This window comes from Fusarium oxysporum, chromosome XII (genome assembly GCF_013085055.1).
Source record: "Fusarium oxysporum Fo47 chromosome XII, complete sequence".
NCBI classification, from domain to species: Eukaryota; Fungi; Ascomycota; class Sordariomycetes; order Hypocreales; family Nectriaceae; genus Fusarium; species Fusarium oxysporum.
Genome location: NC_072851.1, coordinates 523,677 through 547,169, shown reverse-complemented (window position 1 = coordinate 547,169; position 23,493 = coordinate 523,677). Strand labels below are relative to the sequence as shown.

Genomic DNA, 23,493 nt, shown 5'->3' with positions numbered 1-23,493 from the left:
TGTGTCTGATTCTAAACAGGCCAATTTCCCACTGCATTTTGCGAACATGCCGGCTTGTGCCAGTGCATGGACACCAAGCTTTCTAGGGTTTCGTTTTTTCAGCATTATGCTGTAGCGATTGGTTAGATATCGTGGTATAATGTCTAAACAGTGAGCTGGATGTGTTATTTGTAGTTGAGACCTGTGGCTGAGAGCTTAGAGTCACCACACAGAGCTTAGTTCACGAAGAGACAATGAAACCTTGTGTAAGCCTGCTCATTGGTCATCGTGGAAGTTTTTTTTGGGTAGAAACTTATATTCTGAAAAAGAACATCGAGTCCTCATTATCTGTGTTAGCAGCCTAGAGTTTAACCTTATGGACCGCAATCCACTACTTAGAGCAGCAGAGCTACTATTTTGTGGCAAAGTTAATACAAAACTGTCTAAAGAAAACAACAAACATCGGCCAGCAAAGTTAGTTCCTAGAGCACCCTGACCATTCCAGCTACCTAAGATCCCTCTGATTGAACTTCAGAGCTCATGTCGAAGTCCTTTGCAGTGACAAAAACCTCTCAGCCACAGGTCTGAACTGCAAATAACAGATCTGGCTCACAGCTCGGAGCTTGTTTCAAGCTCCAATGAAACATTATCAGCCTGAATTTGACTAATAATAGCACCAGCCACCAATCTCTTGAAGATATCGCGAACCCACTTGCGGTTACAATCCAGATCATCCTGCGCATCCAGGATAAACAGAATGGATCCTGTCTTCAATATCTCTCAGCCAAGCACTCGGAAAGCTGGCGACCTCGAAATACTCCAGCTGTCGCTCGGGACACTTGATTGTCATGCGGTCCCCCCGATATTTCTATACAGGGATCTCCATCGAGAAGATGACCTTGATAGATCCGCCAGACGCATGGGCCCTCAATAACGATACTCCAGAGGTGGCGATTGCTGAAGAAATGGTCATAGAGCTGAAGAAATTACTCATAGGATGTAAAGGGGTTCACTAAGTTCTCTGTGCTGATATAAGCTCTCAGCCACAAGTCTCAACTGCAAATAACACATCTTGCTCACAACTTAGACATTATACCACAATGCCTGACCAATTAGAAAGGGGTTCACTATGATGTAGAGCTGAGCGCGTAAAGAATTTTCCGGAGGCGGTTACGAATGGTCAGGCATTTATTGATTTATGAGAACGAATGGGTTTGTTGATATGATAGAAGTGGGCTGTGATGATGTCTAAATTAGCTACTTAATGACTATGCGGTAAGTCTGTTGTTTAAAAACGGTAACACTTAGCTACCTCTTTATAGGCTCCTTTCCACGTCCAACACGTATCTTCAACTTCTCTTGCAACAATGAACAGGCCTTACTATGGTTGATACTGTGAAGCCACGGGAAACTGGACAAGCAAGTGAATAGTATGCCTTGTATTTTCTATGAGCATGTTGGATAGTCCCAATGAACTTGAACATCTCGCAACCAAGAATTCGGGATACTAGTGATCTCGTGGTATTTTACGTCTTCGCCAGGATAACTGAAACTTAGGTTGATCTTGGGGATGTCGGTTTGGCGAGCTTGCGTTGTTACCCAGAGGCTTTTGGCGTGGTTGAAAGTGGCGAAGCTCCAGATGTTGGGAGTGTGTACAATTGTGAAGAGCTGGGCGTGTGAGTTGCTTCTTGAGTTGGTCTCCTTACGGGCCAAGAGGTCAGACATCCTACCTATTTGAGGTAGGTGTATGCGAAAAGGGGACCGGTAGTTTGACTTTCCGGGTTCGGGTAAAGAAGTGAAGGTATTAGTTTACAATGCGTCCGACTATATGGACATTTATGGACTATTCTGGACCTACCAAGTTGTTTGGGAGAAAGCTGAGGAGCATACGGTGCTAGGGTGCATCATATCACTGTTCGTGACCTTGAACAGCCGGGCCAGTTATCTAGATACCTTCCCTTCTTAGGAAAACATCAAGTTGTATCAGCGCACGTACATAATGTTCAGATGATGGAGTGAACATGCTAGTAAGGCGGCCTCTGTCCATGGTAATTGGTATTTTCTGAATATCGGCCACAGGTAATCGGTGTTTGAACTTCGCTTTCATTCCATCGAGACTTCATTCTATTGATAAGCACCTAATGTCAAGCGCCGTAAACCAACTTTCCAATCTTGTCCCTATCGTAATTCCCACTACACAAGATAACAGTACTCGTCTCATGTTTCACCTTCTCAGCAACTTTATTAAACCCGGCGAGCGCTAACGCCGAAAATCCATCGACATACTGTTTCTCCTGAATATGAAGCTGTCTTAACGCAGCCAAAATCTCCGCCTCTGTACACGTAACAACATGATTAACCGTTGTCCTGGCCAACCGAAGGTCAATCCCATTCCGTGTAATATCATTGTCTGATTCGGACATAGCAAGCGTAGGCGAAGTTTCCGTCTCGATTGGAAATCCAGCGGATAAAGATGCTGCGAGTGCCATTGAGTTGATCGCTGTAACGCCCCAGACTTTCACCTTTGGTCTTAAACTGCCGGCTTGTTTTTTTGCATCTCTGGCAAAGCAGCCTATCCCGCTTATGAGTGCACCGTCACTCATGGGGGCGAAGATATTGTGGATTGGTTTCTCGAGGACCTCGAATTGCTGGAGAACTTCGACGCAGACGGTGCCTAGACCAGCAAGGACCATGAACTCATCGCAGGGTGAGAAATATACATGACCTGACTTTTTAGCAAGGTCTTTCGCATACGCTCTCGCCTCGTTCAGATCATTTCCGTGGTGTACAATCTCAGGATCATACTGCTTCACCTTCTCAAGCAAATGCTTCTCTACAAACATCGGCATGACAATAGTTACTTTCGTTCCTAGTGCATGCGCCGCGAGAGAAGCGCCCATAGCATGATTCCCCGTCGACGCTGTAACGAATGGCTTTTTTGTAGGATTGTCCTTCATTCTTGCCATAGCGCCTCGGAAGTGATAGGACCCTGTAAACTGGGTATGTTCCAGTTTAAAGTAAACTTTTGCACCGTGCTTCTTACCAGCGGTTTTGGCTGGGACGAGGGCTGTGCGGAGGACGTAGAGTTTGTTGAGCCTCCATTGTTCAAGGGCTCTTTGGCCGACAGCGAAGATCTCTGGGTCGATTGGCATTGTGACGCGTTTAACATGGCGCTTGGCTTGTGGTTATGGACTGAGGAAACATAATGGAGTTTGCATTAGTGAGTGTCGTCAATTGATGAGATCAGTCATGCTCGGGACGGGTTTAGTCGCGTGTTTGATGCCAACGCCAAAGATTGATCGCGTCCTGTGCAAGGGAGCTAAGGCGAATTTTGATTGGCCGCTGAGCTTCTGCCGATTTTTCAACCCTGTCTGCTTGACCATTTGCGGGGTCCATTCACATTCACTCCTCTGATCGTATCTCACATCAATTCTCATCGCCACGATGAGAGACCGTCAAGAATCTCAATCCATCACCCCGAACACAACTCTGAATTACTTACCGAACACAATTCTCATTTCTTGTGTCTACCATCCCGTGTGCTGAGTATATGACGCAAGTTACGGCCCATGGAGCCGTCCCAAAGACGACGTGCAGGATGCACTGAATGCAAGAGAAAGAAGGCCAAGGTCTGCTCGCTATCATCTCTCACAGCTTATGCTTACTGACATTGAACAAGTGCGATGAGAAGAGGCCATCATGTTCACGATGCTACAAGTACCCTCACCTTTGCTCGTATGAGTTGAGCGTCAAGAGCTTTAGGGTGGCGAAACGCAAGCCAGCCAATAATGCTCAGGTATGGTTCATTTGTCTTCCTGTAAGATAATTCAATTGAATACAGGCTCACTCAACCACACTTCCGCAGATCTTGACACAGCCATCTTCAACCGATGAGACGGCCGATGAACAACAAGTGTCTCTGGCACCAAGCTCAGTTGCCACTTCCAACCAACTCATTTCTTATACCGATATGTCTGACACGTTTGAGAGCAACTTTATTTCATCATCTATAATAGATGACCCTTCTGACTGGCTTTCTCATTTTCCTGCCGAAAGCCCGCCAAGGCACAGTCTCTCCATCTCTTTCCCATCCAGCCCTCCACTCCGGAGTGATCCTCGGCGGATCTACTTTCAACACTTTGTAGCCCATACAGCAACAGTATACTGGCCGCTACAGCCGGACATGGCTCTAAGCTTGATTCTACCAGCCGCTGATCTCAGCCCTTGCATAATGGGGGCAATGATCGCCGCCAGCAGCAGCCAACTCTTCAGGATGGCACGGAATCCAGAGTCACGAAGTGCAGCAATAACGGCAACTGTGGAGTGTCTGGGAAACCTTCGCGAAGCAATTACTACACCGAGATTCGGCGACGTTGGAGTGACAATACTGCCGACGACGTTGATGCTGGCTACGACGTGCGTCTGTGCAGGAGATACTGCGACCTTTCGGAAGCATCTCAACGGAGCTCTTCATGTTGTTCAACGCGATAAGTCGAAGTACAGTCTGGATCCTTTATGGTGGATGAGCCTCAAGTGGCTGGTTCACCTCCTTTTGATGAATAGACTTTCCGGCCTGCCCTTACCTTCACGGCAGACGAAAGGGTTCATTGACTGGGACTACCTTTTGACATGTATGCCTGACCTAGGTCGCATTGATCTTACTTCCGGCTTTTCTCGGGAGTTGGTGGCTGCTCTTAATATGGTATGCGAGCTATCTGAGCCAAGTTGCATGAATGTTGATGCAAGTGGCCAAGTGTATGACAATGATCTAGCAAGCAGTGTATATTCTCACGAACTTGAACTTCGATTGATTGAGCTTCGGAAAAAAAGCGCTTCAACAGTAACAGATGTGGTGCTCCGGACAGAACTAGAAAACAGTCACAGACTGTTCACTGATGCAACGCTACTATGTCTATACAGACGAGTTGACGAACTACCCAAGGACAATCCGAAAGTCCAGACAACAGTGGACTCAATCATCACTTCGTTACAGAAAATCGACAAACAGTCTCCTGTTCACGCTCAACTTTTGTGGCCACTCCTTGCAGCAGGCTGCGACTCAACGACTCATGCCGAACGCACCATCGTCGTAGAGACGATGGAGAGCATGACTGCACGTGGCTTGGGCAGCTATGAAAACGTCCTCGAGTTCATGAGGGATTACTGGAAGAATGGGGGCGACATGAGATGGGACCTATTCGCCAAGCAAACAGGAAAAGACCTCGTACTATTCTGATGTCGTCAATGGCCAAGAAGGATGTGAATAACACCGAACTCACAATTGCGCCTTCACGTCTTCATCGGACCAGCGGATATTCACGGATGGCCTCAAAGCCGATAATAGACTGGATCTTGACTTCAGTCGGTCAGAATACACCGCTATTCATGCTTTACAGAAGGAGTGAACAAGCTCGCTTGCAGCAAGAATGAGCTGCATTGCTACGTCGCACGGCCATAGTGTTGGGTTTGGGAGGTAACCTCGGCAATCGAGCACGGCGATCGACAGCATAAACACCACAAATGGACCCAGACCTCTAGAAGAAAATTTTCACGATACTCATACAATGACTAAAACCAACATCTGATATCAGTTCATCCAAGGCTCGGCTCTTCGCCGGCGGTGATGAAGCAATCACCAGCTGAAATATCCAATAATTTATTACCCGCAACGCCCATCATACTGATAGGGTGAGATACGAAAGAAGAAGTCGTGATTATTTCCACCACGGAGAAACATTCTTGGCTTAGTGAGATCAAAAGAGTAGGACCGAAAACTGCCGGTAGGGCATATTAGTCAAGGGAATCATAGGCTCAAAGAGGGATACAACACATGCAGTTCTGCTAGAAATCCGGGGTTGAGAGCCGAGGATGTATGCTAGACATCTGCAAGTCCACTCACACTTGCGGGGGCGGCCCGAATAAACGGGTAGTAATGCTAAAACGGTAAAAGTGTTGAAGTCTATCAAGATGTTGTTCCAAACGAACAACAGGAACTTTTACCTAGTTTGTGCTAGTCAGTGCGACGCTGTGAAAGCTCCGTGATGGAATAGGGAGGTGAGCGAGTTGAAACACTTGATCGATGATGAAATGGGTCTGCTACCCATGCAGAGGACGACTATGCGATCATGAAGAACAACGTGGTGCATGATAAGCGCAGGGAACACGCGGAAACTCCGCCTGTCAACGTGACACCAAAGACGATCGAGTTTCGGGCCGATACCAAATAAAGAGGTCATCTGGTGTACCCCTGTCGCGATGATCATCATTGGAGCTACGGTCTCAACCTCAAACGCTCGTGCACTATAACGTTTAATGACATGACCCCGCAGACGCACCCAATCAGAGGGGAGAAGTCAGCTCCGGAGGTTTTTTGATTGATTCGGGGCTTCTAGTCGGCTGTTAACCCACTGTTAACGAATCCTTTGGTCCTTGGTGCTATCGCTGAACAATGCTCTAACACTGTAATTAAATCCTTCGTCACTCGAAACATACTATTCGTCTTGTCTTGAACACTTCGAACTTTACGATAAAAGGGCTTTGTCCCGCCATGTCTTGGGATTTAGCAGCACTCTCATCTTCATTCCTCGCCTCAGTTCAACATGAAGTTCTCTCTCCTTGCGACCATCGTCGCCAGCATCAGCCCGCTCGCTCATGCAGCGGACGCAAACGCTTGGAAGTCGCGAAACATCTATTTCGCACTTACTGATCGTGTTGCGCGAAGCGCTGACGATAATGGCGGTAGTGCATGCGGAAACCTCGGAAATTATTGTGGTGGAACTTTCAAGGGTCTCGAGTCGAAGCTTGATTATATCAAGGGCATGGGATTTGATGCCATCTGGATTACTCCGGTTGTTGACAGTAAGTGTCGCGGATACGAGGGAATGATGGTGGCTGACAAGGGCAATAGATACTGATGGAGGATACCACGGATACTGGGCCAAGGATCTTTATGCGGTCAACCCCAAGTATGGTACTGCAGATGACTTGAAGAGTCTTGTCAAGTCTGCTCATGACAAGGTAAGACGCCTTGATCCTTCTCATGCTGTTTTCAGTGCTGTTTTGAGAATCACGTTGTTGGTATCCATGAACGATCCCGTGCTGACTGTTCCAGAATATGTACGTCATGTGCGACGTGGTCGCAAACCACATGGGCAAAGGAATCTCAGACCACAAACCCTCGCCCCTCAACGAACAAAGCTCATACCACACTCCTTGCGACATCGACTACAGCAACCAGAACAGCATTGAACAGTGCGAAATCGCCGGTCTTCCAGATCTCAACACCGGCAGCGACAGTGTCAAGAAGGTCCTCTACGACTGGATCAAATGGCTCGTCTCTGAGTACAGCTTCGACGGTATCCGCATCGACACTGTCAAGCATGTCGAAAAGCCCTTCTGGCCTGGTTTCCAAGACGCCGCTGGTGTCTACGCCATCGGTGAGGTCTGGGACGGAGGTCCTGATTATCTCGCTGGTTATGCCCAGGTCATGCCTGGTCTTTTGAACTACGCTATGTACTACCCCATGAACCGCTTTTACCAGCAAAAGGGCGATCCATCAGATGTTGTCGCCATGCACGATGAGATTAGCAACAAGTTCCCTGATCCCACTATCCTCGGAACATTCATCGACAACCACGATAACCCTCGTTGGCTCAGCCAGAAGAATGACAAAGCTCTTCTGAAGAACGCCCTCGCATACGTTATCCTTGCTCGAGGTATTCCCATCGTCTACTACGGAACAGAGCAAGGTTACGCAGGAGGCAATGACCCCGCCAACCGCGAGGATCTCTGGCGAAGCAGTTTCAGCACCAACGCAGATCTCTACCAACACATCTCGCGTCTCTCTAAGGCTCGCTCGGCAGTCGGTGGCCTCGGTGGAAATGACCACAAGCATCTTTACTCTCAGAACAGCGCCTACGCCTGGAGTCGTGCGGACGGCGATCTTATCGTGCTTACGTTGAACCGCGGTCAGGGATACTCGGGACAGTACTGCTTCAACACTGGAAAGAACAACAAGACTTGGGACAAGGTATTTGGAAGTGGCACTGTTACCTCTGATGGCAATGGACAGGTTTGCATTAGCTACACTAACGGTGAGCCTGAGGTCTTGGTTGCCTCTAGCTAAGTGGCATAAAAATGGGGTTGGCTTAGTACTGGATACGGTCTTTTTCCTCGACTCTTCTTCATGACTTTCTTATATACTGAGCTCAGTTTCAATTCTAACTTTTTCCTCTTCCGACTGTACCTGTTGGTGTGCACACTATGTCAGCGCCAAGACGCGCTGCATGAGATATCATTACATGGTGGCTGTAATTGTAATTGTATTGATTTGCTATGCAGCTCAAGAGTGTCTTTGGCAACCTATATCCAGAATGGCTGTGCTGACTGTCATCTTGATTGGCTCCAGCTTTGTCAGAACTGAAACGTTATGTCACTCTTCCCAAATTTCAGGCGCTTAATGTTCTCAACTTGCAATTCATGCAGCGCTGTGCATGCAGCTGCTGCGGCTGACTGCCACGTCTTTTTATGGCACTGGTCCCATTGTCAACTATAAACCTCCATTGATTGATCTTCTCTCAATCGATCAACACTCAGATTTATCAAGATAATGTCACCCTTCCAATATCCTCTGTTACTACCCTCAGAGCTGCGGCTTCTGGTACTGCAACCCGGTTTGCCAGAAGATCCCCTTACTGGGACCCTCTTGCAAAGGAAATTGTCGCCTAAAGACGATGAAGTCCCAAATTACGAGGCTCTGTCTTACTGCTGGGGCGATCAGTCTCATCCTCAATCCGTCAAACTCAAGACGAAATGGCGAAAGGGTAAGAAACAGCCACGTCCGGCGCCAGAGCCGGACAGCTCCAGCTACCGGAAATTCAGCCTTACAGCCTTTGGTATTCACTCTGGGCATCTTGATATTGGACCGAACCTGGCCTCTGCTTTGCGGGCTTTACAATACCGTTACTGTAAACGGTTACTATGGTGCGACTCTATCTGTATCAATCAAAAGGAAGTCGCAGAGCGCTCTGCTCAGGTTCAGCGCATGGCAGATTTGTATCAATTTTCCCGAAGAGTCATTGTCTGGCTAGGTCCTGCAGCGCCCTGGAGCACTACAGCCATGGGAACTATGCGTTGGGTGAGAAACCAACTCTCGTCTCCAGCCATAGACATTTCCTCGTATGAAGGAGTAGCTCCCAATTTTGCCCCAACAAAGAACGGAAGTCTGTAGGAGATCGATTTCAAAGGGCCTCTCCCGCATACCCAGGACCAGTGGCTTGCATTTGAGCAACTATTGGCCGTATACTGGTTCCGACGTCTTTGGACGTACCAGGAAATAGTCTTGGCAAATCAAGAAACCTCGATGTGAGGTTGGGCGACGATGAAATGCTATGGAATAAGTTTATTGAAGCGGCCATGTTCATATCTTTGAATAAATCTTCGGCATCACAACCGTTCTTTGTTGATCTGGCCAGGCAAACCACAAATATCAAGGTTTTTTGTAACAAGGCTGTGAGTAGTAGGACCGCTGAGCTGATGGGCGGGGACAATACCGACTAGGTTTTTCTGTTGTCGCGACGAAACTTTATGATTGCTCTGATAGTCGGGACAAACTCTATGCGCTTCGAGGGTTTCTCGAACCTGATGCTACCCGATCAATCCCTGTAGACTACACCAAGTCTGCTAGGCAAATTGTGGCTTCAGCCTCCATCACTCACCTGAAGCAGGGACGAAATCTTCAATTTCTGGAACTCTGTAACTCGACCATATCTCCCAACTGGGTTGTGGACTTACAAAAACCCTTGGGCCTCCTACAGCTCTTCAGCAACGCAAGTGCAAGATCTGCCGCTTCAGCGAGGTTAATAAAGTCTGGAGTATTAGAGGTAGTGGGCGTTTCTTGTGATGAAATATGCAGCAGTATAATGGATCTACCCCCGACAGAAAATTATGAACTAGTAGAGGACTACATCACCAATGTTCTAAAGGTGTTCGGAAATCTCACAGGCAATGATGACTTTCATCGAGACGATAAATGCCTCGACGAGATGATAGTCATGATGACATTTGGTAACCTGTGGGATCATAGTACATTAAGAACTGATTCTACGCCTTCTTGAATAACAATCTCCCTGGAAATTGGACGACAAATGATAAGTCAGTGGATTACAGGCAACGCCATCTCGGACGATTATTTCAGTATACTATATAGTCACAGGAGTGCTGCGGCAACCGCTTGCACAAAAACTCGCCATGGGGCCCTCGCGTGCGTCCTTTTAGACAGCTGCGACGGCGATATAATAGTAACTCTTCTTGGCCTGTCCAGCAACTTGATTCTCCGCCCTCAGCCAGAAGATGGATCCTACAAGGTTGTTGGACCGTGCTATCATCCGGGATCTTCTGACGGCCAGGCCTTACTCGGGGATGACTTTCGTGGCTGGCAGAAATTGTGGCGTATCAACACACAGACTCTTGCGTTTTGGAGAGAGGGTGAGCCTCTAACCTTTTCGGATCCACGGCTTGACGGGGTTCAGTTTCCCGCTGAGTTTACCGAGCGTGCAGCTGCAATCGATGGGAAATACGTTCCTTTTTGGGTACATAAGTATGAATATGAGGATTACATGGAGAACGAAAGAATTTACGACCCACGGATGTCAGAGCATAGGTTGAAGGACAGGGGCGCGCCGATACAGAGATTTCGGTTGATATAGGAAGACGTTGTTAATGAATTTGGAGAATGTAGAGGGGAGTCTCGTTAGGGATACTGCTTTGATGACTTGCAGCGAAAGTTCAATCCTGTTTTTATTAGTTATCTTGCTCATGATAATACATAAGGATTTGGAAACAGTTGGTGAACTTGTGCGTCGAGAGATGCCCTCCAGGGTCATTCCACGTGCGCAAGCGGTATCTCACCATTGGCCGACCGTCGCCAAGAAAACTAACATTAGCAATAAAAAATTCATTTATCGATACTGGCTCAAGATTGCAAGGTCAATTATTATCACGGTGAGAGAACAGGTCTCTGGCACTCCCTCACGATAATTGGTCAATCGCGGCCAAGAGTTGAAAGAGGTTTAGATCCAATGACGTGACCGCCAGAAGTTAAAATGAAGCTTAAATCGCCATTGCATGAGTCACTTATCCCATTGCATCCTCCAAATACATCAATTGAGGCTCTGGTGCTAGCTCAAAGAGTTCGAAATGGTCGTCGGCGGCTGGGAAAACGCCGTGCGTAGAGCCGCAGATCGCGGTCTGCAGACGCTGAAGGTCAATTGGCATCTCGGCTTCACTTCATTTGGTGGACCGCCTGTCCACTTCAAGATTGTTAGAAACACTCACCCTTGCGATTTTGCGTGCTTTTACTGACGAAACAAGTTCCATGATAAATTCGTTAACAAATTGGCTTGGATCGATGAGCAAATTGTAGGTTTGCGTCGCCCTGCAAATTGAACAAAGACTAACAGACACGAACAGTACCAAGAGCTGTTCAGCGTCGCTCAGGCCCTCTCCGGTCCGGGAAGCACCAAGATGCTGTACTGCATCAACTTGATCCATAGCGGAGTACTCGAAGCTATCTTTGCGTTTCTTATTTGGAGGTAAGTTCGCGATCCAGGTCATGAAACCCTGTACCAAACTAATTCCCCACGAACAGCTTACCCGGTTGCTTTGGCATGTTTGGCCTCTCAATTGGCGTCTCCAACATCGGCGACACCCTACCTCGCGCGGTATACGCCCTCCTATCAGGTCTGAACGCCGCGACAGTCGGGATCATCGCCTTAGCAGCAGTTGAGCTTTCAGACAAAGCAATCACGGATCAACCTACTAGACTGGTCTTGTCAATCACAGCCGCTGCCGGAATGCTGTATAATGCTCTCTGGTACTTCCCTGCGCTCATTGTTGCAGGCGGATGTTGCATTGTCATTTACGACTACCGCTGGCTACGCCGTCCGGTTCGAGCTGTCAAGAACACTATTCTTCGGGTGAGAAGAGGAAGGCCTACCGGAAATGAGAACATCCAGGGCGCTGAGAACGGAACGGGCAACGTCAATAGTTCAACAGTTGCTCTTCGCGAACAGGAATCTACCGAGCAGAGAGATGGCGAACCTAGAGTCGTACCCCAGGAATATCGCCTCAACTTCTCATGGAAATCCGGCACCGCGATCATCGCAGTGTTCCTTGTCAGCTTCATCGTCGTCATTGTCCTACGAGCCACACTGACCGATACACCACTCCTCTACAAGCTCTTTGCAAATTTGTATCTCGCTGGGACTATCATCTTTGGAGGTGGTCCTGTCGTCATTCCCCTGCTTCGCGAGTACATCGTCGCTGAGGGTTGGGTTACACCGCGTGACTTTCTCATTGGTCTAGCTATAGCCCAAGCTTTCCCTGGACCAAACTTTAACTTTGCTGTGTTCCTGGGTGGCCTTACAGCTGCGAACAATGGATATCCTGCCATTGCGGGAGCGCTGATTGCCTACCTCGGTATATTTGTCCCCGGTATGGTTCTCGTTCATGGAACAATGGGTGTATGGGGAGTTTTGAGATCTCGACGCTGGGTTAAGTCTGCGGTGCGAGGCATCAATGCCGGTGCTGTTGGATTGATCTACACGGCTGTCTATAGGATTTGGCAGGTTGGATATATAGATCAGGGCTTCCAGTCTGGCAAGAGTCTTGCTGACGATCCTTGGTGGGTTGTTGTTACTGCAACGGCTTTTGTGGGGGGACGATTCTTTGGTGTCGCACCGCCGTTGGCGATTCTACTTGGTGCTTCGTTGGGGTTACTGAGGTATGGCATTGTTACAGCATGAGTTGGGTTCAACTACCCGGGAGTAAACATTTGCACCGGCGAGGTCCGACATGGAGTCGCCAATTAGACATTTATCGACAGAGGAAACTGAGGTGTTGAGCCATTATGTAAACGATGAATATAAAGTTCAGAAGTCGCAGATCAATATGGTACGATAGAGATATGAAGGCATCATGCTCTAGTGGGGCCGAGCGGCGACGGCTCGGGATGGCTTCCGTGATACAAGGCTTGGACCCAAAGTTTCAGTCCTGACCGGCTCTCGGCAACGAAACCGCAGACAATCAGAGACAGCAAAGAGTTTCCAAATGCGTAAGCTCCATGTGTTTCGAACCAGCATTGCATGCGGTGAGATGAACTGTCCAAATATAGCAATTGGCGAAAGATAATGCCTCGACTCTCAAAAGCAGACCTTAGCATTAGGTGGTTTCTCACACATCATAACATATCTTCAATGGCATTAGATAAGCCTCAGAGATACATCTTTAATTCCACCGGTGTAGTATCCCAATGCCATATTCCCAGACCCATAGACCACATGATGCCCATAATCCGGGGTAGACACCGATGAAGCGGGGAAGAAGTGGAGGTTGAGTTATCTTTGGTGGCGGACGGTGTATCTTTTGCGGCGGCTACGCTAACGAATTCTGTGGTCCTCGTGAGGAGCTCGTCTCCAAAATTCGTTATCTTATCCAACCAGATGATGCCGTGATGTTTGTTTGGCGATATCGGATGACGACCCGATGCGGGCTTGCTAGCCATTCTTCCAGAACAATTGATGGCTTGGAGGTTTTTAAATGCAGCCATACCCTTCGTCCATCTTCTCCTTTGTTTTTACTGCAATACATAATTATAATCGCTTTTGTATTTCAGTAGAAGCTTTGGAATCGAGTTGACGATTGGCCACTCACCGGAGCACTCCGCCCCATCACCGTCAGCAAACCTTATAATCTGGCAAAATGTCTACAGAAAACACAAACCAATCGATCCTCATCCTCGGAGGCGGCTGTTTCGGGTTGGCCACAGCATTTGAACTGGCTCAAAAGGGCTACAAGAACATCACAATTCTCGAGAAAGATGTCGACGTGCCGAGTCGCTTCTCCGCGGCTTATGATCTGAACAAGGTCATCCGTGCCGAGTACGCCGATGACTTTTACACCCAACTAGCTCTTGTAAGTCGGTTACCTTGCAGTTTGGACTTGAATTCCATACTCAACAATAACTTGTAGGACGCGATTCGAAAATGGCAGTCTGATCCGCTGTACGCTCCTCATTACCATCAAACCGGCTTTCTCAACGTCACTTCCGGCAAGGCCGCACAGAATACCAAAGGAGCAGTGGAGAGCTACTTCCAATCACTCCAGAAGAATCCAGCATTCAATGGCCAAACCACCCGTGTGAATAGCAGCAAGGAGATCAAGAAGCTCGTCCCCAAGTTCAGCGGCCCGCTTACTGGCTTTACTGGATATCACAACAAACTCGCTGGTTACGGCCACTCCGCTAACGCCTTGAGAGCTGTGTATGAGCAGTGCGTCAAGCTTGGTGTGAAGTTTCATCTCGGAACCAAGGATGGTGAAGTTGAGTCGCTATTGTATGCTTCAAGTCGAGAGGGGACGAAGTGCATCGGTGCCAGAACGCGCGGGGGTACAATCCACTCAGCGGACAAGACTATCGTGGCTCTGGGTGCTGATGCCGCCAACATTCTTCCCCGTATTGGAAAGCAAATGACAGGTCGTGCATGGGGTGTCGCGCACATCCAGCTCACAGACCAAGAAGCCGCCGAACTCAAGGGCATCCCCGTCACCAACGTCCGCGACCTTGCCTTCTTCTTCGAACCCGATCTCAAAACCAAGAAGCTCAAATTCTGCCACATGGGCGGTGCTTTCACAAACTACTCCTTCTCCAAAGACGGTCTCTCTATTCCCTTCCCCGAACTAGCAGATTCACAATTCATGCCTCTCGAGGACGAAACGCACATCCGCCTTCTTCTCAAAGAAGTCTTTCCCCAACTCGCAGACCGTCCTTTGATTGACCAGCATCTGTGCTGGTTCGCTGACACAGATGATTCGGATTTCATCATTGACTACGTTCCCGGTACTAATGCGACTTTGGCGGTGTTAAGTGGCGATAGTGGCCATGGGTTCAAGATGTTGCCGATTTTCGGAAAGTTTGTGCATAAGTTGCTTGTGGAGGAGAAGCAGAGTCAGTCGAAGTGGCAGTGGAAGGATAGTAAGCCCAAGGCGGCGGCCGTTTGGAGGAGTAGTGAGAGTCAGGAGCTTGCTGCCGTTCCGCGAGCGAAGTTGTAAGAGCTCAAAGTCTAGAGTCTATGTCTAATGTGAATTCCTATTTATCTTATCAACGGTGTCTCCGTTATACCTCTGTATGTTGTGCTATACACTGCAGCTCGGTCACTTGATGGGTGAGTGTAGTCGATAGACTAGTTCAACCAGAGCAAAGGTTAACTTGCAGCTGCAACGCCAAGATCTCTCTTATCGGTTATAAACAGCGGACAACTAGCGACTGCCATAGTTAATTCGTCAGCAACGTAACGAAATGAGGGGTCGATATCTCGTCCGAGTCTTACAAATCTTCAATTACACGACACCATCAGCTTGCAAACGAGGTGCTCTTATTTCCGCTTTGAGTCAAGATCCCTCTATTGCGCGATCTTTCACGAAATAGATTGGATAATTATTTATGTTGCAATCAGTTTGCATATCGCATGTCGAATGCTGGCCAATGAGGTTTGTCGCAGTAAGTCTTGGTCATTGTGTGCCATCATGGCGTGACTGGCCGAGTTGGGGTCATTGCAACAGTAGTGAGGGGATGATTGTTGTATATCAAGATGCTGTATGCTGCTACAATTCCAGAGAATCAATCGCAAGTTGCAAGATTGAATCATCAAATAAGAATCCTGAGCCCAATTAGTCCAAAATGGTCCCAGCCCCAATTGACCCCAGCATCAAGGATGTCGCCGAACCCATCAAAGACACTCTCAAAATCCCCGACCCAGCCAAACAGCGTCTGGAGAAATCGGGTATAGACCTCTCCAAAGGCTATCCCTATCGTCCTTCTCGCCCCTTGTATCTTGATGATGTCTACAAGATTCGAGACAAGCCTCGCGATCACATCGATGCAGGCGCTCGAGCTGACAAGTCTAAGAAGAGCCTTTTGTCCGCTGCGACTAAAGTCACTGATCTGACTGCATACATCGGAACTGAGATTGAGGGTCTTCAGTTGAAGGATCTCACTAATCAGCAGCGAGATGAACTGGCTTTGCTTATTGCGGAGCGAAGTGTTGTGTTTTTCAGAGATCAGGACCTTTCGCCGCAGCAGCAGAAGGAGCTTGGAGAATGGTACGGTGAAGTTGAAGTTCATGTAAGTGACACCTATCCAATCCTCATCATAACAGGTTCTGACGCAGCCACAGCCCCAAGTCCCTCACGTCCCTGGCGTTCCAGGTGTAAGCGTCCTCTGGCCCGATCTCATGGCCACAGAGCGCCCAGCCAGTTTCCGTCAACCTGGTGGTGCATCTCGCTGGCACACAGATCTAGTGCACGAGAAGCAGCCAGCAGGCATCACGCATCTTCACAACGATACTATCCCATCTGTCGGCGGAGATACTCTGTGGGCTTCAGGCTACGCTGCATACGAGAAGCTGTCCCCAGAGTTCCGTAAGATCATTGATGGCCGGGAAGCTGTTTACCGCTCTGCTCATCCCTACCTGGACCGTGATCACCCCGAACAAGGTCCAAAGTATATTGAGCGTGTTCATCCCATCGTTCGCGTTCATCCTGCTACAGGCTGGAAAGCTCTTTGGGTGAACCGCGCAATGACGGATCGAATTGTCGGTCTTGATAGAGCGGAGAGCGATGTCATTCTCAATTACCTGTATGATGTCTATGAGCAAAATGTCGATATCCAAGTGCGCTTCAAGTGGACACCAAGAACTTCAGCGCTTTGGGACAATCGGTGAGTGTCCTGGAGACAAGAGCTTGATTGAAGCTAACGGAGACAGTATTACTATTCATAACGCCAGCTGGGATTATAGCGGACGCGAGCCGCGACACGGTACGCGTGTGACTTCTTTGGCGGAGAAGCCGTACTTTGATGCATCGGCGCCAACTCGTCGTGAGGCCTTGGGACTGTTGGGAGATAGTGAGAAAAAGGAACTGGAGGCGTTGAAGTAAACCAATAGTTACTACTACAGCGTAAATGACATGACAAACTTCACATAACAGTGCATATCATTCATGTTCTCTGAACAATTTCGTCAAACATGAGCATTCCGCCTTCCGGTTTCAGCTTTGCCTCGGATCAGTCGGGTTCTTTTGTTTTTAGCCTCGAATCCTTCACACGTTGAGTCATTCAACCCCAGCAATTGCAAGGTTTCAGCAAGCCACTTTCTCTCACATTGGTTCGCTTGGTGACGGAAGTAACGCCGCTAATTTGCCGATCTGATAAGAAGGATCTGATAATCAGACATCACGACCGATAGCTCCGCGCTACCTCCGTAAGCACTACCTTTCCAGGAGGAATCGGACTCCGGCTGTGAATTTTGCGTGTGATGCGGGGTATAAATACCTTCAAGTTAGCAACGTATCTTCAATTGAGCGTGCTATTTATGCTTTTCTTCTTGATACAAGATGACTACCGACATGAAAGAACCCGTTCTCGATACTGAGCTTGGTGTACTCAACAGTACCCGAGCAGATCCATACCTCGTCGCCTTCAATGAACTCGACAGCGATAACCCCAAGAACTGGCCAGAAAAACGAAAATGGGCTGTAACAAACGTCATCTCCATAACAGGCTTCAACCGCATTCTCGTTTCAACAGTAATGGCACCCGCGCTCTCCGTCATCGCCAAAGACCTCGACATGACAGCTACCCAATCCGTCATGGCCCTGAGTATCTACCTTTTAGCAACTGCCTTTGGTCCTCTTGTCATTGGACCCTTGTCTGAGGTTTATGGGCGGAGGACCATTCTTCATGTTTCTAATATTTGGTTCCTTGTCTGGAATCTCGCATGCGGATTTGCAAATAGTAAGGAGATGCTTATCGGTACTCGCTTCCTCGCTGGCTTTGGCGCAAGTGCTGTTTATGCACTTGGAGGTGGGGTTTTAGGTGATATCTGGCGTCCTGACCAACGTGGCAAGTCTCTTGGATGGTACTCTGTCATTCCTCTCATCGGCGCCGCAACCGGTAAATCTAAACCTCATTCCCTTGAACATCACGTTGTTAACTCTTATAAAAGGCCCAATTATTGGCGGTTTCATGACTGATAGAATTTCATGGCGATGGATGTTCTGGTCGACGTCAATGTTCCAAGTCGCCATGGCTGCTATCTCTTTCACCACGTTCCGCGAGACATATGCCCCTGCAATTCTCAAAAAGCGGGCTAAGAAATTGCGTAAAGAGACGGGTCAGCCATATTACACCTACGCAGAACGCACACAAGAGGGACATACTTTGAGAAAGGCCCTAACTCAAGCTATGACCCGTCCCCTTCGTCTTCTAGCATTCCACCCCATCATCCAAGTGGCGGCTGTTATCTCCGCTATCGGCTATGGTCTTTTGTATATCGTGCTCTCAAGCTTCGCAGAGGTTTGGGCACAGCATTACGGACAATCTGTTGAGATAAGTGGTTTGCACTACATCTCTTGTGCCTTGGGTGAACTAGCAGGATCACAACTCGGTGCTCCGTTGATGGACTACTGGTTTCGCAGAACCGAGCGTCGCAATGGCCAGCATTTACCAGAAAACAGAGTACCACTGATGGCAATGGGCGCATTCATCGCGCCAATTGGCTTCATCGTCTATGGCTGGTGCGCTGAGTTCAGAGCTCACTGGGCATGGGTCGATGTAGCCATGTTCATCACCATGTTCGGCATGCAGATCTCTGGTATGCCGTTACAAGCGTACTTGATCGATGCTTATCCGGATCATACTTCAAGTGCTATCGCGGCGCAGCAGTTTCCTCGCAGTTTAGCTGCTTTCTTGTTCCCGCTGTTTACGCCAAAGATGTATGCTGCGCTTGGGTATGGATGGGGAAACAGTGCGATGGCGTTTGCGGAGTTGGCGCTTGAGTTGGCTGCACCGTTATTGTTGTGGAAGGTTGGCGCTAGCCTGAGAGCAAGGGCGACGTCGAGCCTGTAGGGACGAGTGGCTTGGTGGAGAGAGCATGATGCTACGTAGGGCGCTGGAGGGTATTGGCATTTGGTACCGGCAATTTACATACTTTTTGTCTGATCATCATTACTCCCATAAACCATTCTTGAAGCCACCCACCGCCATATTCCACATTATTCTCTTGCCTCTCGGTTCAAGTTAATACTCAAACCTCCATCGGGGATCAGTGTCGCCTCTCCAGTCCTCCACCTCTCCAACGTGCTTAATCTCCTCACTCACCGCCGCCCGAGCAACATTCTGCTTCTTCAATCTCCAACCAAGTATACTGACAACCACAATATTAGCAATAAGATATCCTAAAGCCATGGAGTGCCCAACTACGAATCGAGGCCCATCACCAGATCGATACAGCTGCGTTCCCATGACGGCACCAAGATTTCCAATACTGATTTGCATAGCATTCGCGATAGCGCGCTTCGTCTGTCCAGACACGTTGATGGCTGGCCAACTGAGGACAAGAGCAGTAGCAGGGTAGATTCCGGCTGCGGCGAAGAAAGTTCCAACGTACGAGACTCCAGGTCTAGCCGTGGGGTTGGTATTGGCGAGAAGGATGATGTAGCCAATTGCTGCGACACCAGCGGAACCCGCGATGAAGACGGCACGTTTAGCGAGTTTCTCAGAGGCGATAGCGACGCCTAGAGTTGTAACAAAGGCGACGGCGTATGGCGGGATTGTCAAGAGCTGTGCGACTGCTGCTTTGTATCCCAGGTCCTTAATAATGGTCGGCTAATTCTGTTAGTAGGACTTCTAACCTAAGAGCAAGGTGTCTTACCAGGAAAAGCGAAAGGGTGTACAGCGGTAGACTCATAGTGTGAAAGCCCAGCCCATAGAGCCAGCAACTTGGATCACGGAATGCCTCACGTACGGCAGCCCAGCTAAACTTCTCTTCCCGAATCGCGTCACTGTCTGCATGCAGGCGTTCATGAATGAAGGAGCGCTCCGATTTTGTGAGGAACTTTGATGTATCGGGGTAGTTTTCGATGAACCAGTATGCCGCGACGGCGACTACTACTGTGGCGATACCTTCCTGCTTATCGTCAGCTTGACCTGGGGAATGTTGGCGAAGCGGCTTACCAAGATGAAGATCCATCGCCAGCCATTATCCCAGACGACACCTGCCATCTTACCAATCCCCTGATTCCATTAGTCTAGCTGCCTGAATGAAGTCAAGTTGACTTACATATGCCAAGATACCACCAAAGGCACCAGCGAGTGATGCAGCGCTGAAGAACAGCGAGATACGATATTGTCGCTCGCGTCGCTTATACCACATCGAGAAGTAGTACACAACACCTGTTCACCATCAATACAATTATTCCAAACAGAAGCCCTCACAAGTGAACCTACCGGGAAACAATCCGCTCTCAGTTACACCCAGGAAGAATCGAGCAATGAAGAAACCCGTCTTGTTCTGCACGATACCGAGCAGAGTGGCGACAATACCCCAGGCCACGGTGAGTGTTGGAAGCCAAAGCCGTGGCGTAGTTCGCTTGAGGATAATATTGCAGGGGATCTGGAGCTGTCAGATACATGCTTGGAGGCAATGATGGGCGGCGAACTTCGAAGAGAACATAACCGATAAAGTATAGCGTTAGTCCGGTGAGATACTCATTACCCGCTGTCAAATGTCAGAATCCAGTTTCCAGGCATGCACTTGTTGATCTTACACATATGAAGATCGTCAATCATTCCTTCAATGCGAGCATTGCCAACTATCCGTTTATGTCAGCTCGACATCACGCCGTTCTGTTGCGATCATCCATACCATTGCTGCGGTCCAAGAACGACAGCAGATACAGAATCCCAACTGCCGGCAGAAGCTTTAAGTCAAGTTTGCGAAGCAGTGCCTTCTCATTTATTGGCGAGCTAGAGTCGACTGTGCCGGCCTCATCACTGAGGTCCGGCGGCGAATCGTTCTTCAGGTCAGCGGCCATCGTGTAGAACCGCGTCTCGAGATTCTATGAGATAAATTGTCAGGAACTTGAAAGTTAGGGTGCAACTTGTCGAATAAATATGCTTGCGGGGTGAGAATGGTGTCTCAGTCTAGTGTTATTGCACCATACGTCCCTTGTTCAGATCTTCATGAGGTTTCATCCATTTCAACTTGTCATTTCGATGCAACGTCGATACACATAAGTAGCGGTACATCCACTCTCACATTAGCCACTACCGCATCAAAAGTACCTCGACAGGATCTGCAACAACTCTTGCTCTTTCTATAATTAAGAGCGATGCACAGAGGTATTAGAGTACAGTGATGGATGCACAATCTAGATGCATCGATCGGAGCATTTTCCCCAAACGACCCAAACATGACGTTGACGCGTAGAATGAACCACTGCCGGTACTTTGTCACTTCCATGACATCACCATTTTGGTGAAGTGTTTGTCTTTGAGACGTGAAGTTGACATGTCGCCATGTTAGTAGCCTCTGTCGTGATCTCAAACGGGCCAATGGGAGTGTTTGTGATAACGGCTTGGCTTACCCACTTGGGGTAGCGTGGGGAACCAAGAACGTGGGATTTCAGTGGAATATCAGAGTAGAGCAAAGACTTCCAACATTGGACTTTTGACGTCTATATTGAATTGAACGAATGAGACTGGAGGAGATAGCAAAGCGGCAGAACAAATCGGAATAGATCTCGGATTAATGCCGCGAGCAGCCCTGGAAAGTATATCAGGTTCAATATTTTATTCTTCCGCCAACCTACAGACATCAGTTGGCCACCCCATCCATTTCGAATCACGAATAAAACCGTAAACATTAGGTATAGAACATATGTATGGTCTCGTATTTTACTTGGAATCAAGCTCGGCCAAGAGCGCACGCATGTCGAGCCCCCGTGCCTCGAGATCCTACTATTTCACGTTTAAGGATGACTATTAATTCAAGTATACCTTCGTGATTGCCAGCTGATACTTGACTGGTATAGGGTATCGACGCAGTTACATGTTGTTACTCGTTTTGTTAAGACTTCTTCTCCTTCGCCGAGAGGTCATAGACCGCGATAGAGATGTTGCCATCATCACGATTCAAGCAGTGGTTTTGTATATCTGTTTATGGAAGGATAACCAATTACTAGTTTTTGAGCCTTTCTAAATGCGGTTTATTTCCAGACTAAATACATCGTGTGGTTAACCCCTCTTCACCTTACACTACCGAAGCCCTTTATATCCGTGCAACATATCATAGCTAGGCCAAGCTAACTATTATCAACATACCAAATACTACTCTGTAGTTTTCAGACGACTAATCGGTTTCAATTTCTTTCTAGAATGAGAATAACTCACGGAGTGCTACTGCTGTGGCAACGAGATAGGAAATGATATTGAAACCTTATACGATATGCCGAAAACTTTGTTCATCTGGGAACCCGGTACGTTACACGTTGCGGGGAAACGATGTTGGGAAACCGTACACGAAAGTACAGAACACGTATTCATTCGGACGGACGTAATATCTTCAAACCGGCATACAGTGCTGTTTCCGACGGGCAATCAGTCCGGTGGAAGTGAGATTCTCAGAGTTCGTTCCAGAATCCATTGCCTACTCATAATCTTACATAAACCCGACTGACACGGAGACTATACTCTTCCCTCAACGCTACGCTATGATCCTCACCCACTGAGCTTATCATTCTTTCAGCCCTGTGCACTTCTCAGCTTTAACTCTTTTTCTCTTACCGGGTCGGAATGGCGTCCCTCACTGCCAGAAGCAGCCCGCCAAAGGACGGCATAAAAATCATCCACGCGGGTCTTTACCGCACAGGAACAGCGTCCATGGCCGCAGCATACCGCATCCTTGGCTACAAAGCCCATCACGCTCTACACAACGAATGGCACGAACCCTGGGGGAAACTCGAGCAAGCAGCGGAAGCTACCTTTCCTCACCTTATCCATCTCCCAGACTACACTCACAACGGTCCTCGCCCAGGTTTCACCAGAGAGGATTGGCAGAGCTTATGGGGTGATTACGATGTTGCTACTGATATAGCGTCGACGTTTACTTTGGAGCTCATCAAGGTGTATCCCGATGCAAAAGTTGTCATTGTCCAGAGGAAATTCGAAGATTGGTGGCCGTCGTTTCATTCGGAGATATTGGTCTCTGTGTTTGAGGCAACCTGGCTTCAAAAGTTCTTGACGTGGTATGTTTTGCGTTTTCGAGCCTTGCATGCCATGAGGAAGGTTCTCGCCGGTTTCTTCTCTGTGGATGAGTACTCTGTGGGGGCCATTACGCCCGCTATTGCAAGGCATGCGTATGAGGAATTTTATAGCAAGGTTCGGGAAGCCGTACCGAATGAGAGACGGTTGGAGTATTCGCTTGGTGATGGATGGGAACCGCTTTGTGAGTTTTTGGGGAAGGATGTACCGGACGTTGAGTTTCCTAGGGTTAATGATCGGAAGACGCATAGTGAGGATATGGAGAGGCTCATGGCGAAGCTTATGAGGGTCTCGATGGGGGTTCTTGGACCTTATCTTGTTGGGTTTCTTGCTGTTGCTGTTGTCTTTTATGCCTGGTAAGG

At 48.4% G+C, this 23,493-nt stretch overlaps 8 protein-coding genes across 8 annotated transcripts; 6 read left to right on the top strand and 2 right to left on the bottom strand.

Moving 5' to 3' along the window:
- Nucleotides 1-2,013: 2,013 nt before the first annotated feature.
- Nucleotides 2,014-3,248, bottom strand: FOBCDRAFT_234122 (tryptophan synthase beta subunit-like PLP-dependent enzyme). The gene has a single exon (XM_031193340.3). It carries the CDS (start codon nucleotides 3,129-3,131, stop codon nucleotides 2,124-2,126), a length of 1,008 nt encoding a protein of 335 aa, XP_031029961.2. The 5' UTR covers nucleotides 3,132-3,248; the 3' UTR covers nucleotides 2,014-2,123.
- Nucleotides 3,249-3,404: 156 nt separating this feature from the next.
- Nucleotides 3,405-5,575, top strand: FOBCDRAFT_171457 (fungal-specific transcription factor domain-containing protein). The gene is made up of 3 exons (XM_059608472.1): nucleotides 3,405-3,608; nucleotides 3,659-3,775; nucleotides 3,845-5,575. The coding sequence occupies exons 1-3, from the start codon at nucleotides 3,549-3,551 to the stop codon at nucleotides 5,213-5,215; spliced, it is 1,548 nt and encodes a 515-aa protein (XP_059466354.1). The 5' UTR covers nucleotides 3,405-3,548; the 3' UTR covers nucleotides 5,216-5,575.
- A 785-nt stretch (nucleotides 5,576-6,360) lies between these two features.
- Nucleotides 6,361-8,218, top strand: FOBCDRAFT_171453 (glycoside hydrolase superfamily). The gene is made up of 3 exons (XM_031193337.3): nucleotides 6,361-6,837; nucleotides 6,887-6,996; nucleotides 7,091-8,218. Exons 1-3 carry the CDS (start codon nucleotides 6,579-6,581, stop codon nucleotides 8,102-8,104), a joined length of 1,383 nt encoding a protein of 460 aa, XP_031029958.2. The 5' UTR covers nucleotides 6,361-6,578; the 3' UTR covers nucleotides 8,105-8,218.
- A 369-nt stretch (nucleotides 8,219-8,587) lies between these two features.
- On the top strand, nucleotides 8,588-10,685 carry FOBCDRAFT_245741 (heterokaryon incompatibility protein-domain-containing protein; the record flags this gene model as incomplete). The annotated part of the gene is made up of 6 exons (XM_054707779.2): nucleotides 8,588-8,801; nucleotides 8,868-9,166; nucleotides 9,209-9,303; nucleotides 9,333-9,496; nucleotides 9,538-10,051; nucleotides 10,193-10,685. The coding sequence occupies 6 exons, from the start codon at nucleotides 8,588-8,590 to the stop codon at nucleotides 10,683-10,685; spliced, it is 1,779 nt and encodes a 592-aa protein (XP_054563754.2).
- A 490-nt stretch (nucleotides 10,686-11,175) lies between these two features.
- On the top strand, nucleotides 11,176-12,782 carry FOBCDRAFT_324678 (chromate transporter-domain-containing protein; the record flags this gene model as incomplete). The annotated part of the gene is made up of 4 exons (XM_031193335.2): nucleotides 11,176-11,298; nucleotides 11,350-11,397; nucleotides 11,449-11,570; nucleotides 11,627-12,782. 4 exons carry the CDS (start codon nucleotides 11,176-11,178, stop codon nucleotides 12,780-12,782), a joined length of 1,449 nt encoding a protein of 482 aa, XP_031029956.2.
- Nucleotides 12,783-13,737: 955 nt separating this feature from the next.
- On the top strand, nucleotides 13,738-18,937 carry FOBCDRAFT_254391 (major facilitator superfamily domain-containing protein; the record flags this gene model as incomplete). The annotated part of the gene is made up of 9 exons (XM_059611117.1): nucleotides 13,738-13,950; nucleotides 14,008-15,080; nucleotides 15,489-15,532; nucleotides 15,723-16,156; nucleotides 16,191-16,750; nucleotides 16,818-16,936; nucleotides 17,277-17,377; nucleotides 17,425-17,983; nucleotides 18,036-18,937. The coding sequence occupies 9 exons, from the start codon at nucleotides 13,738-13,740 to the stop codon at nucleotides 18,935-18,937; spliced, it is 4,005 nt and encodes a 1,334-aa protein (XP_059468154.1).
- Nucleotides 18,938-19,108: 171 nt separating this feature from the next.
- On the bottom strand, nucleotides 19,109-20,904 carry FOBCDRAFT_149045 (major facilitator superfamily domain-containing protein; the record flags this gene model as incomplete). Its single annotated transcript, XM_059608301.1, has 7 exons — nucleotides 19,109-19,696; nucleotides 19,743-19,997; nucleotides 20,045-20,104; nucleotides 20,151-20,263; nucleotides 20,318-20,483; nucleotides 20,530-20,588; nucleotides 20,736-20,904. The coding sequence occupies 7 exons, from the start codon at nucleotides 20,902-20,904 to the stop codon at nucleotides 19,109-19,111; spliced, it is 1,410 nt and encodes a 469-aa protein (XP_059466353.1).
- Nucleotides 20,905-22,663: 1,759 nt separating this feature from the next.
- FOBCDRAFT_245737 (uncharacterized protein) lies at nucleotides 22,664-23,491 on the top strand (the record flags this gene model as incomplete). The annotated part of the gene is made up of 1 exon (XM_031193330.2): nucleotides 22,664-23,491. One exon carries the CDS (start codon nucleotides 22,664-22,666, stop codon nucleotides 23,489-23,491), a length of 828 nt encoding a protein of 275 aa, XP_031029951.2.
- Nucleotides 23,492-23,493: the final 2 nt, after the last annotated feature.

Coding starts and splice junctions, on each gene's coding strand:
- FOBCDRAFT_171453 (XM_031193337.3), top strand. CDS start 6,579: ATGAAGTTCTCTCTCCTTGCGACCATCGTCGCCAGCATCAGCCCGCTC. Junction 6,838..6,886: donor GATTACTCCGGTTGTTGACA/GTAAGTGTCGCG, acceptor CAAGGGCAATAG/ATACTGATGGAGGATACCAC. Junction 6,997..7,090: donor TCAAGTCTGCTCATGACAAG/GTAAGACGCCTT, acceptor TGACTGTTCCAG/AATATGTACGTCATGTGCGA.
- FOBCDRAFT_171457 (XM_059608472.1), top strand. CDS start 3,549: ATGGAGCCGTCCCAAAGACGACGTGCAGGATGCACTGAATGCAAGAGA. Junction 3,609..3,658: donor GCAAGAGAAAGAAGGCCAAG/GTCTGCTCGCTA, acceptor ACATTGAACAAG/TGCGATGAGAAGAGGCCATC. Junction 3,776..3,844: donor AGCCAGCCAATAATGCTCAG/GTATGGTTCATT, acceptor ACACTTCCGCAG/ATCTTGACACAGCCATCTTC.
- FOBCDRAFT_234122 (XM_031193340.3), bottom strand. CDS start 3,131: ATGCCAATCGACCCAGAGATCTTCGCTGTCGGCCAAAGAGCCCTTGAA.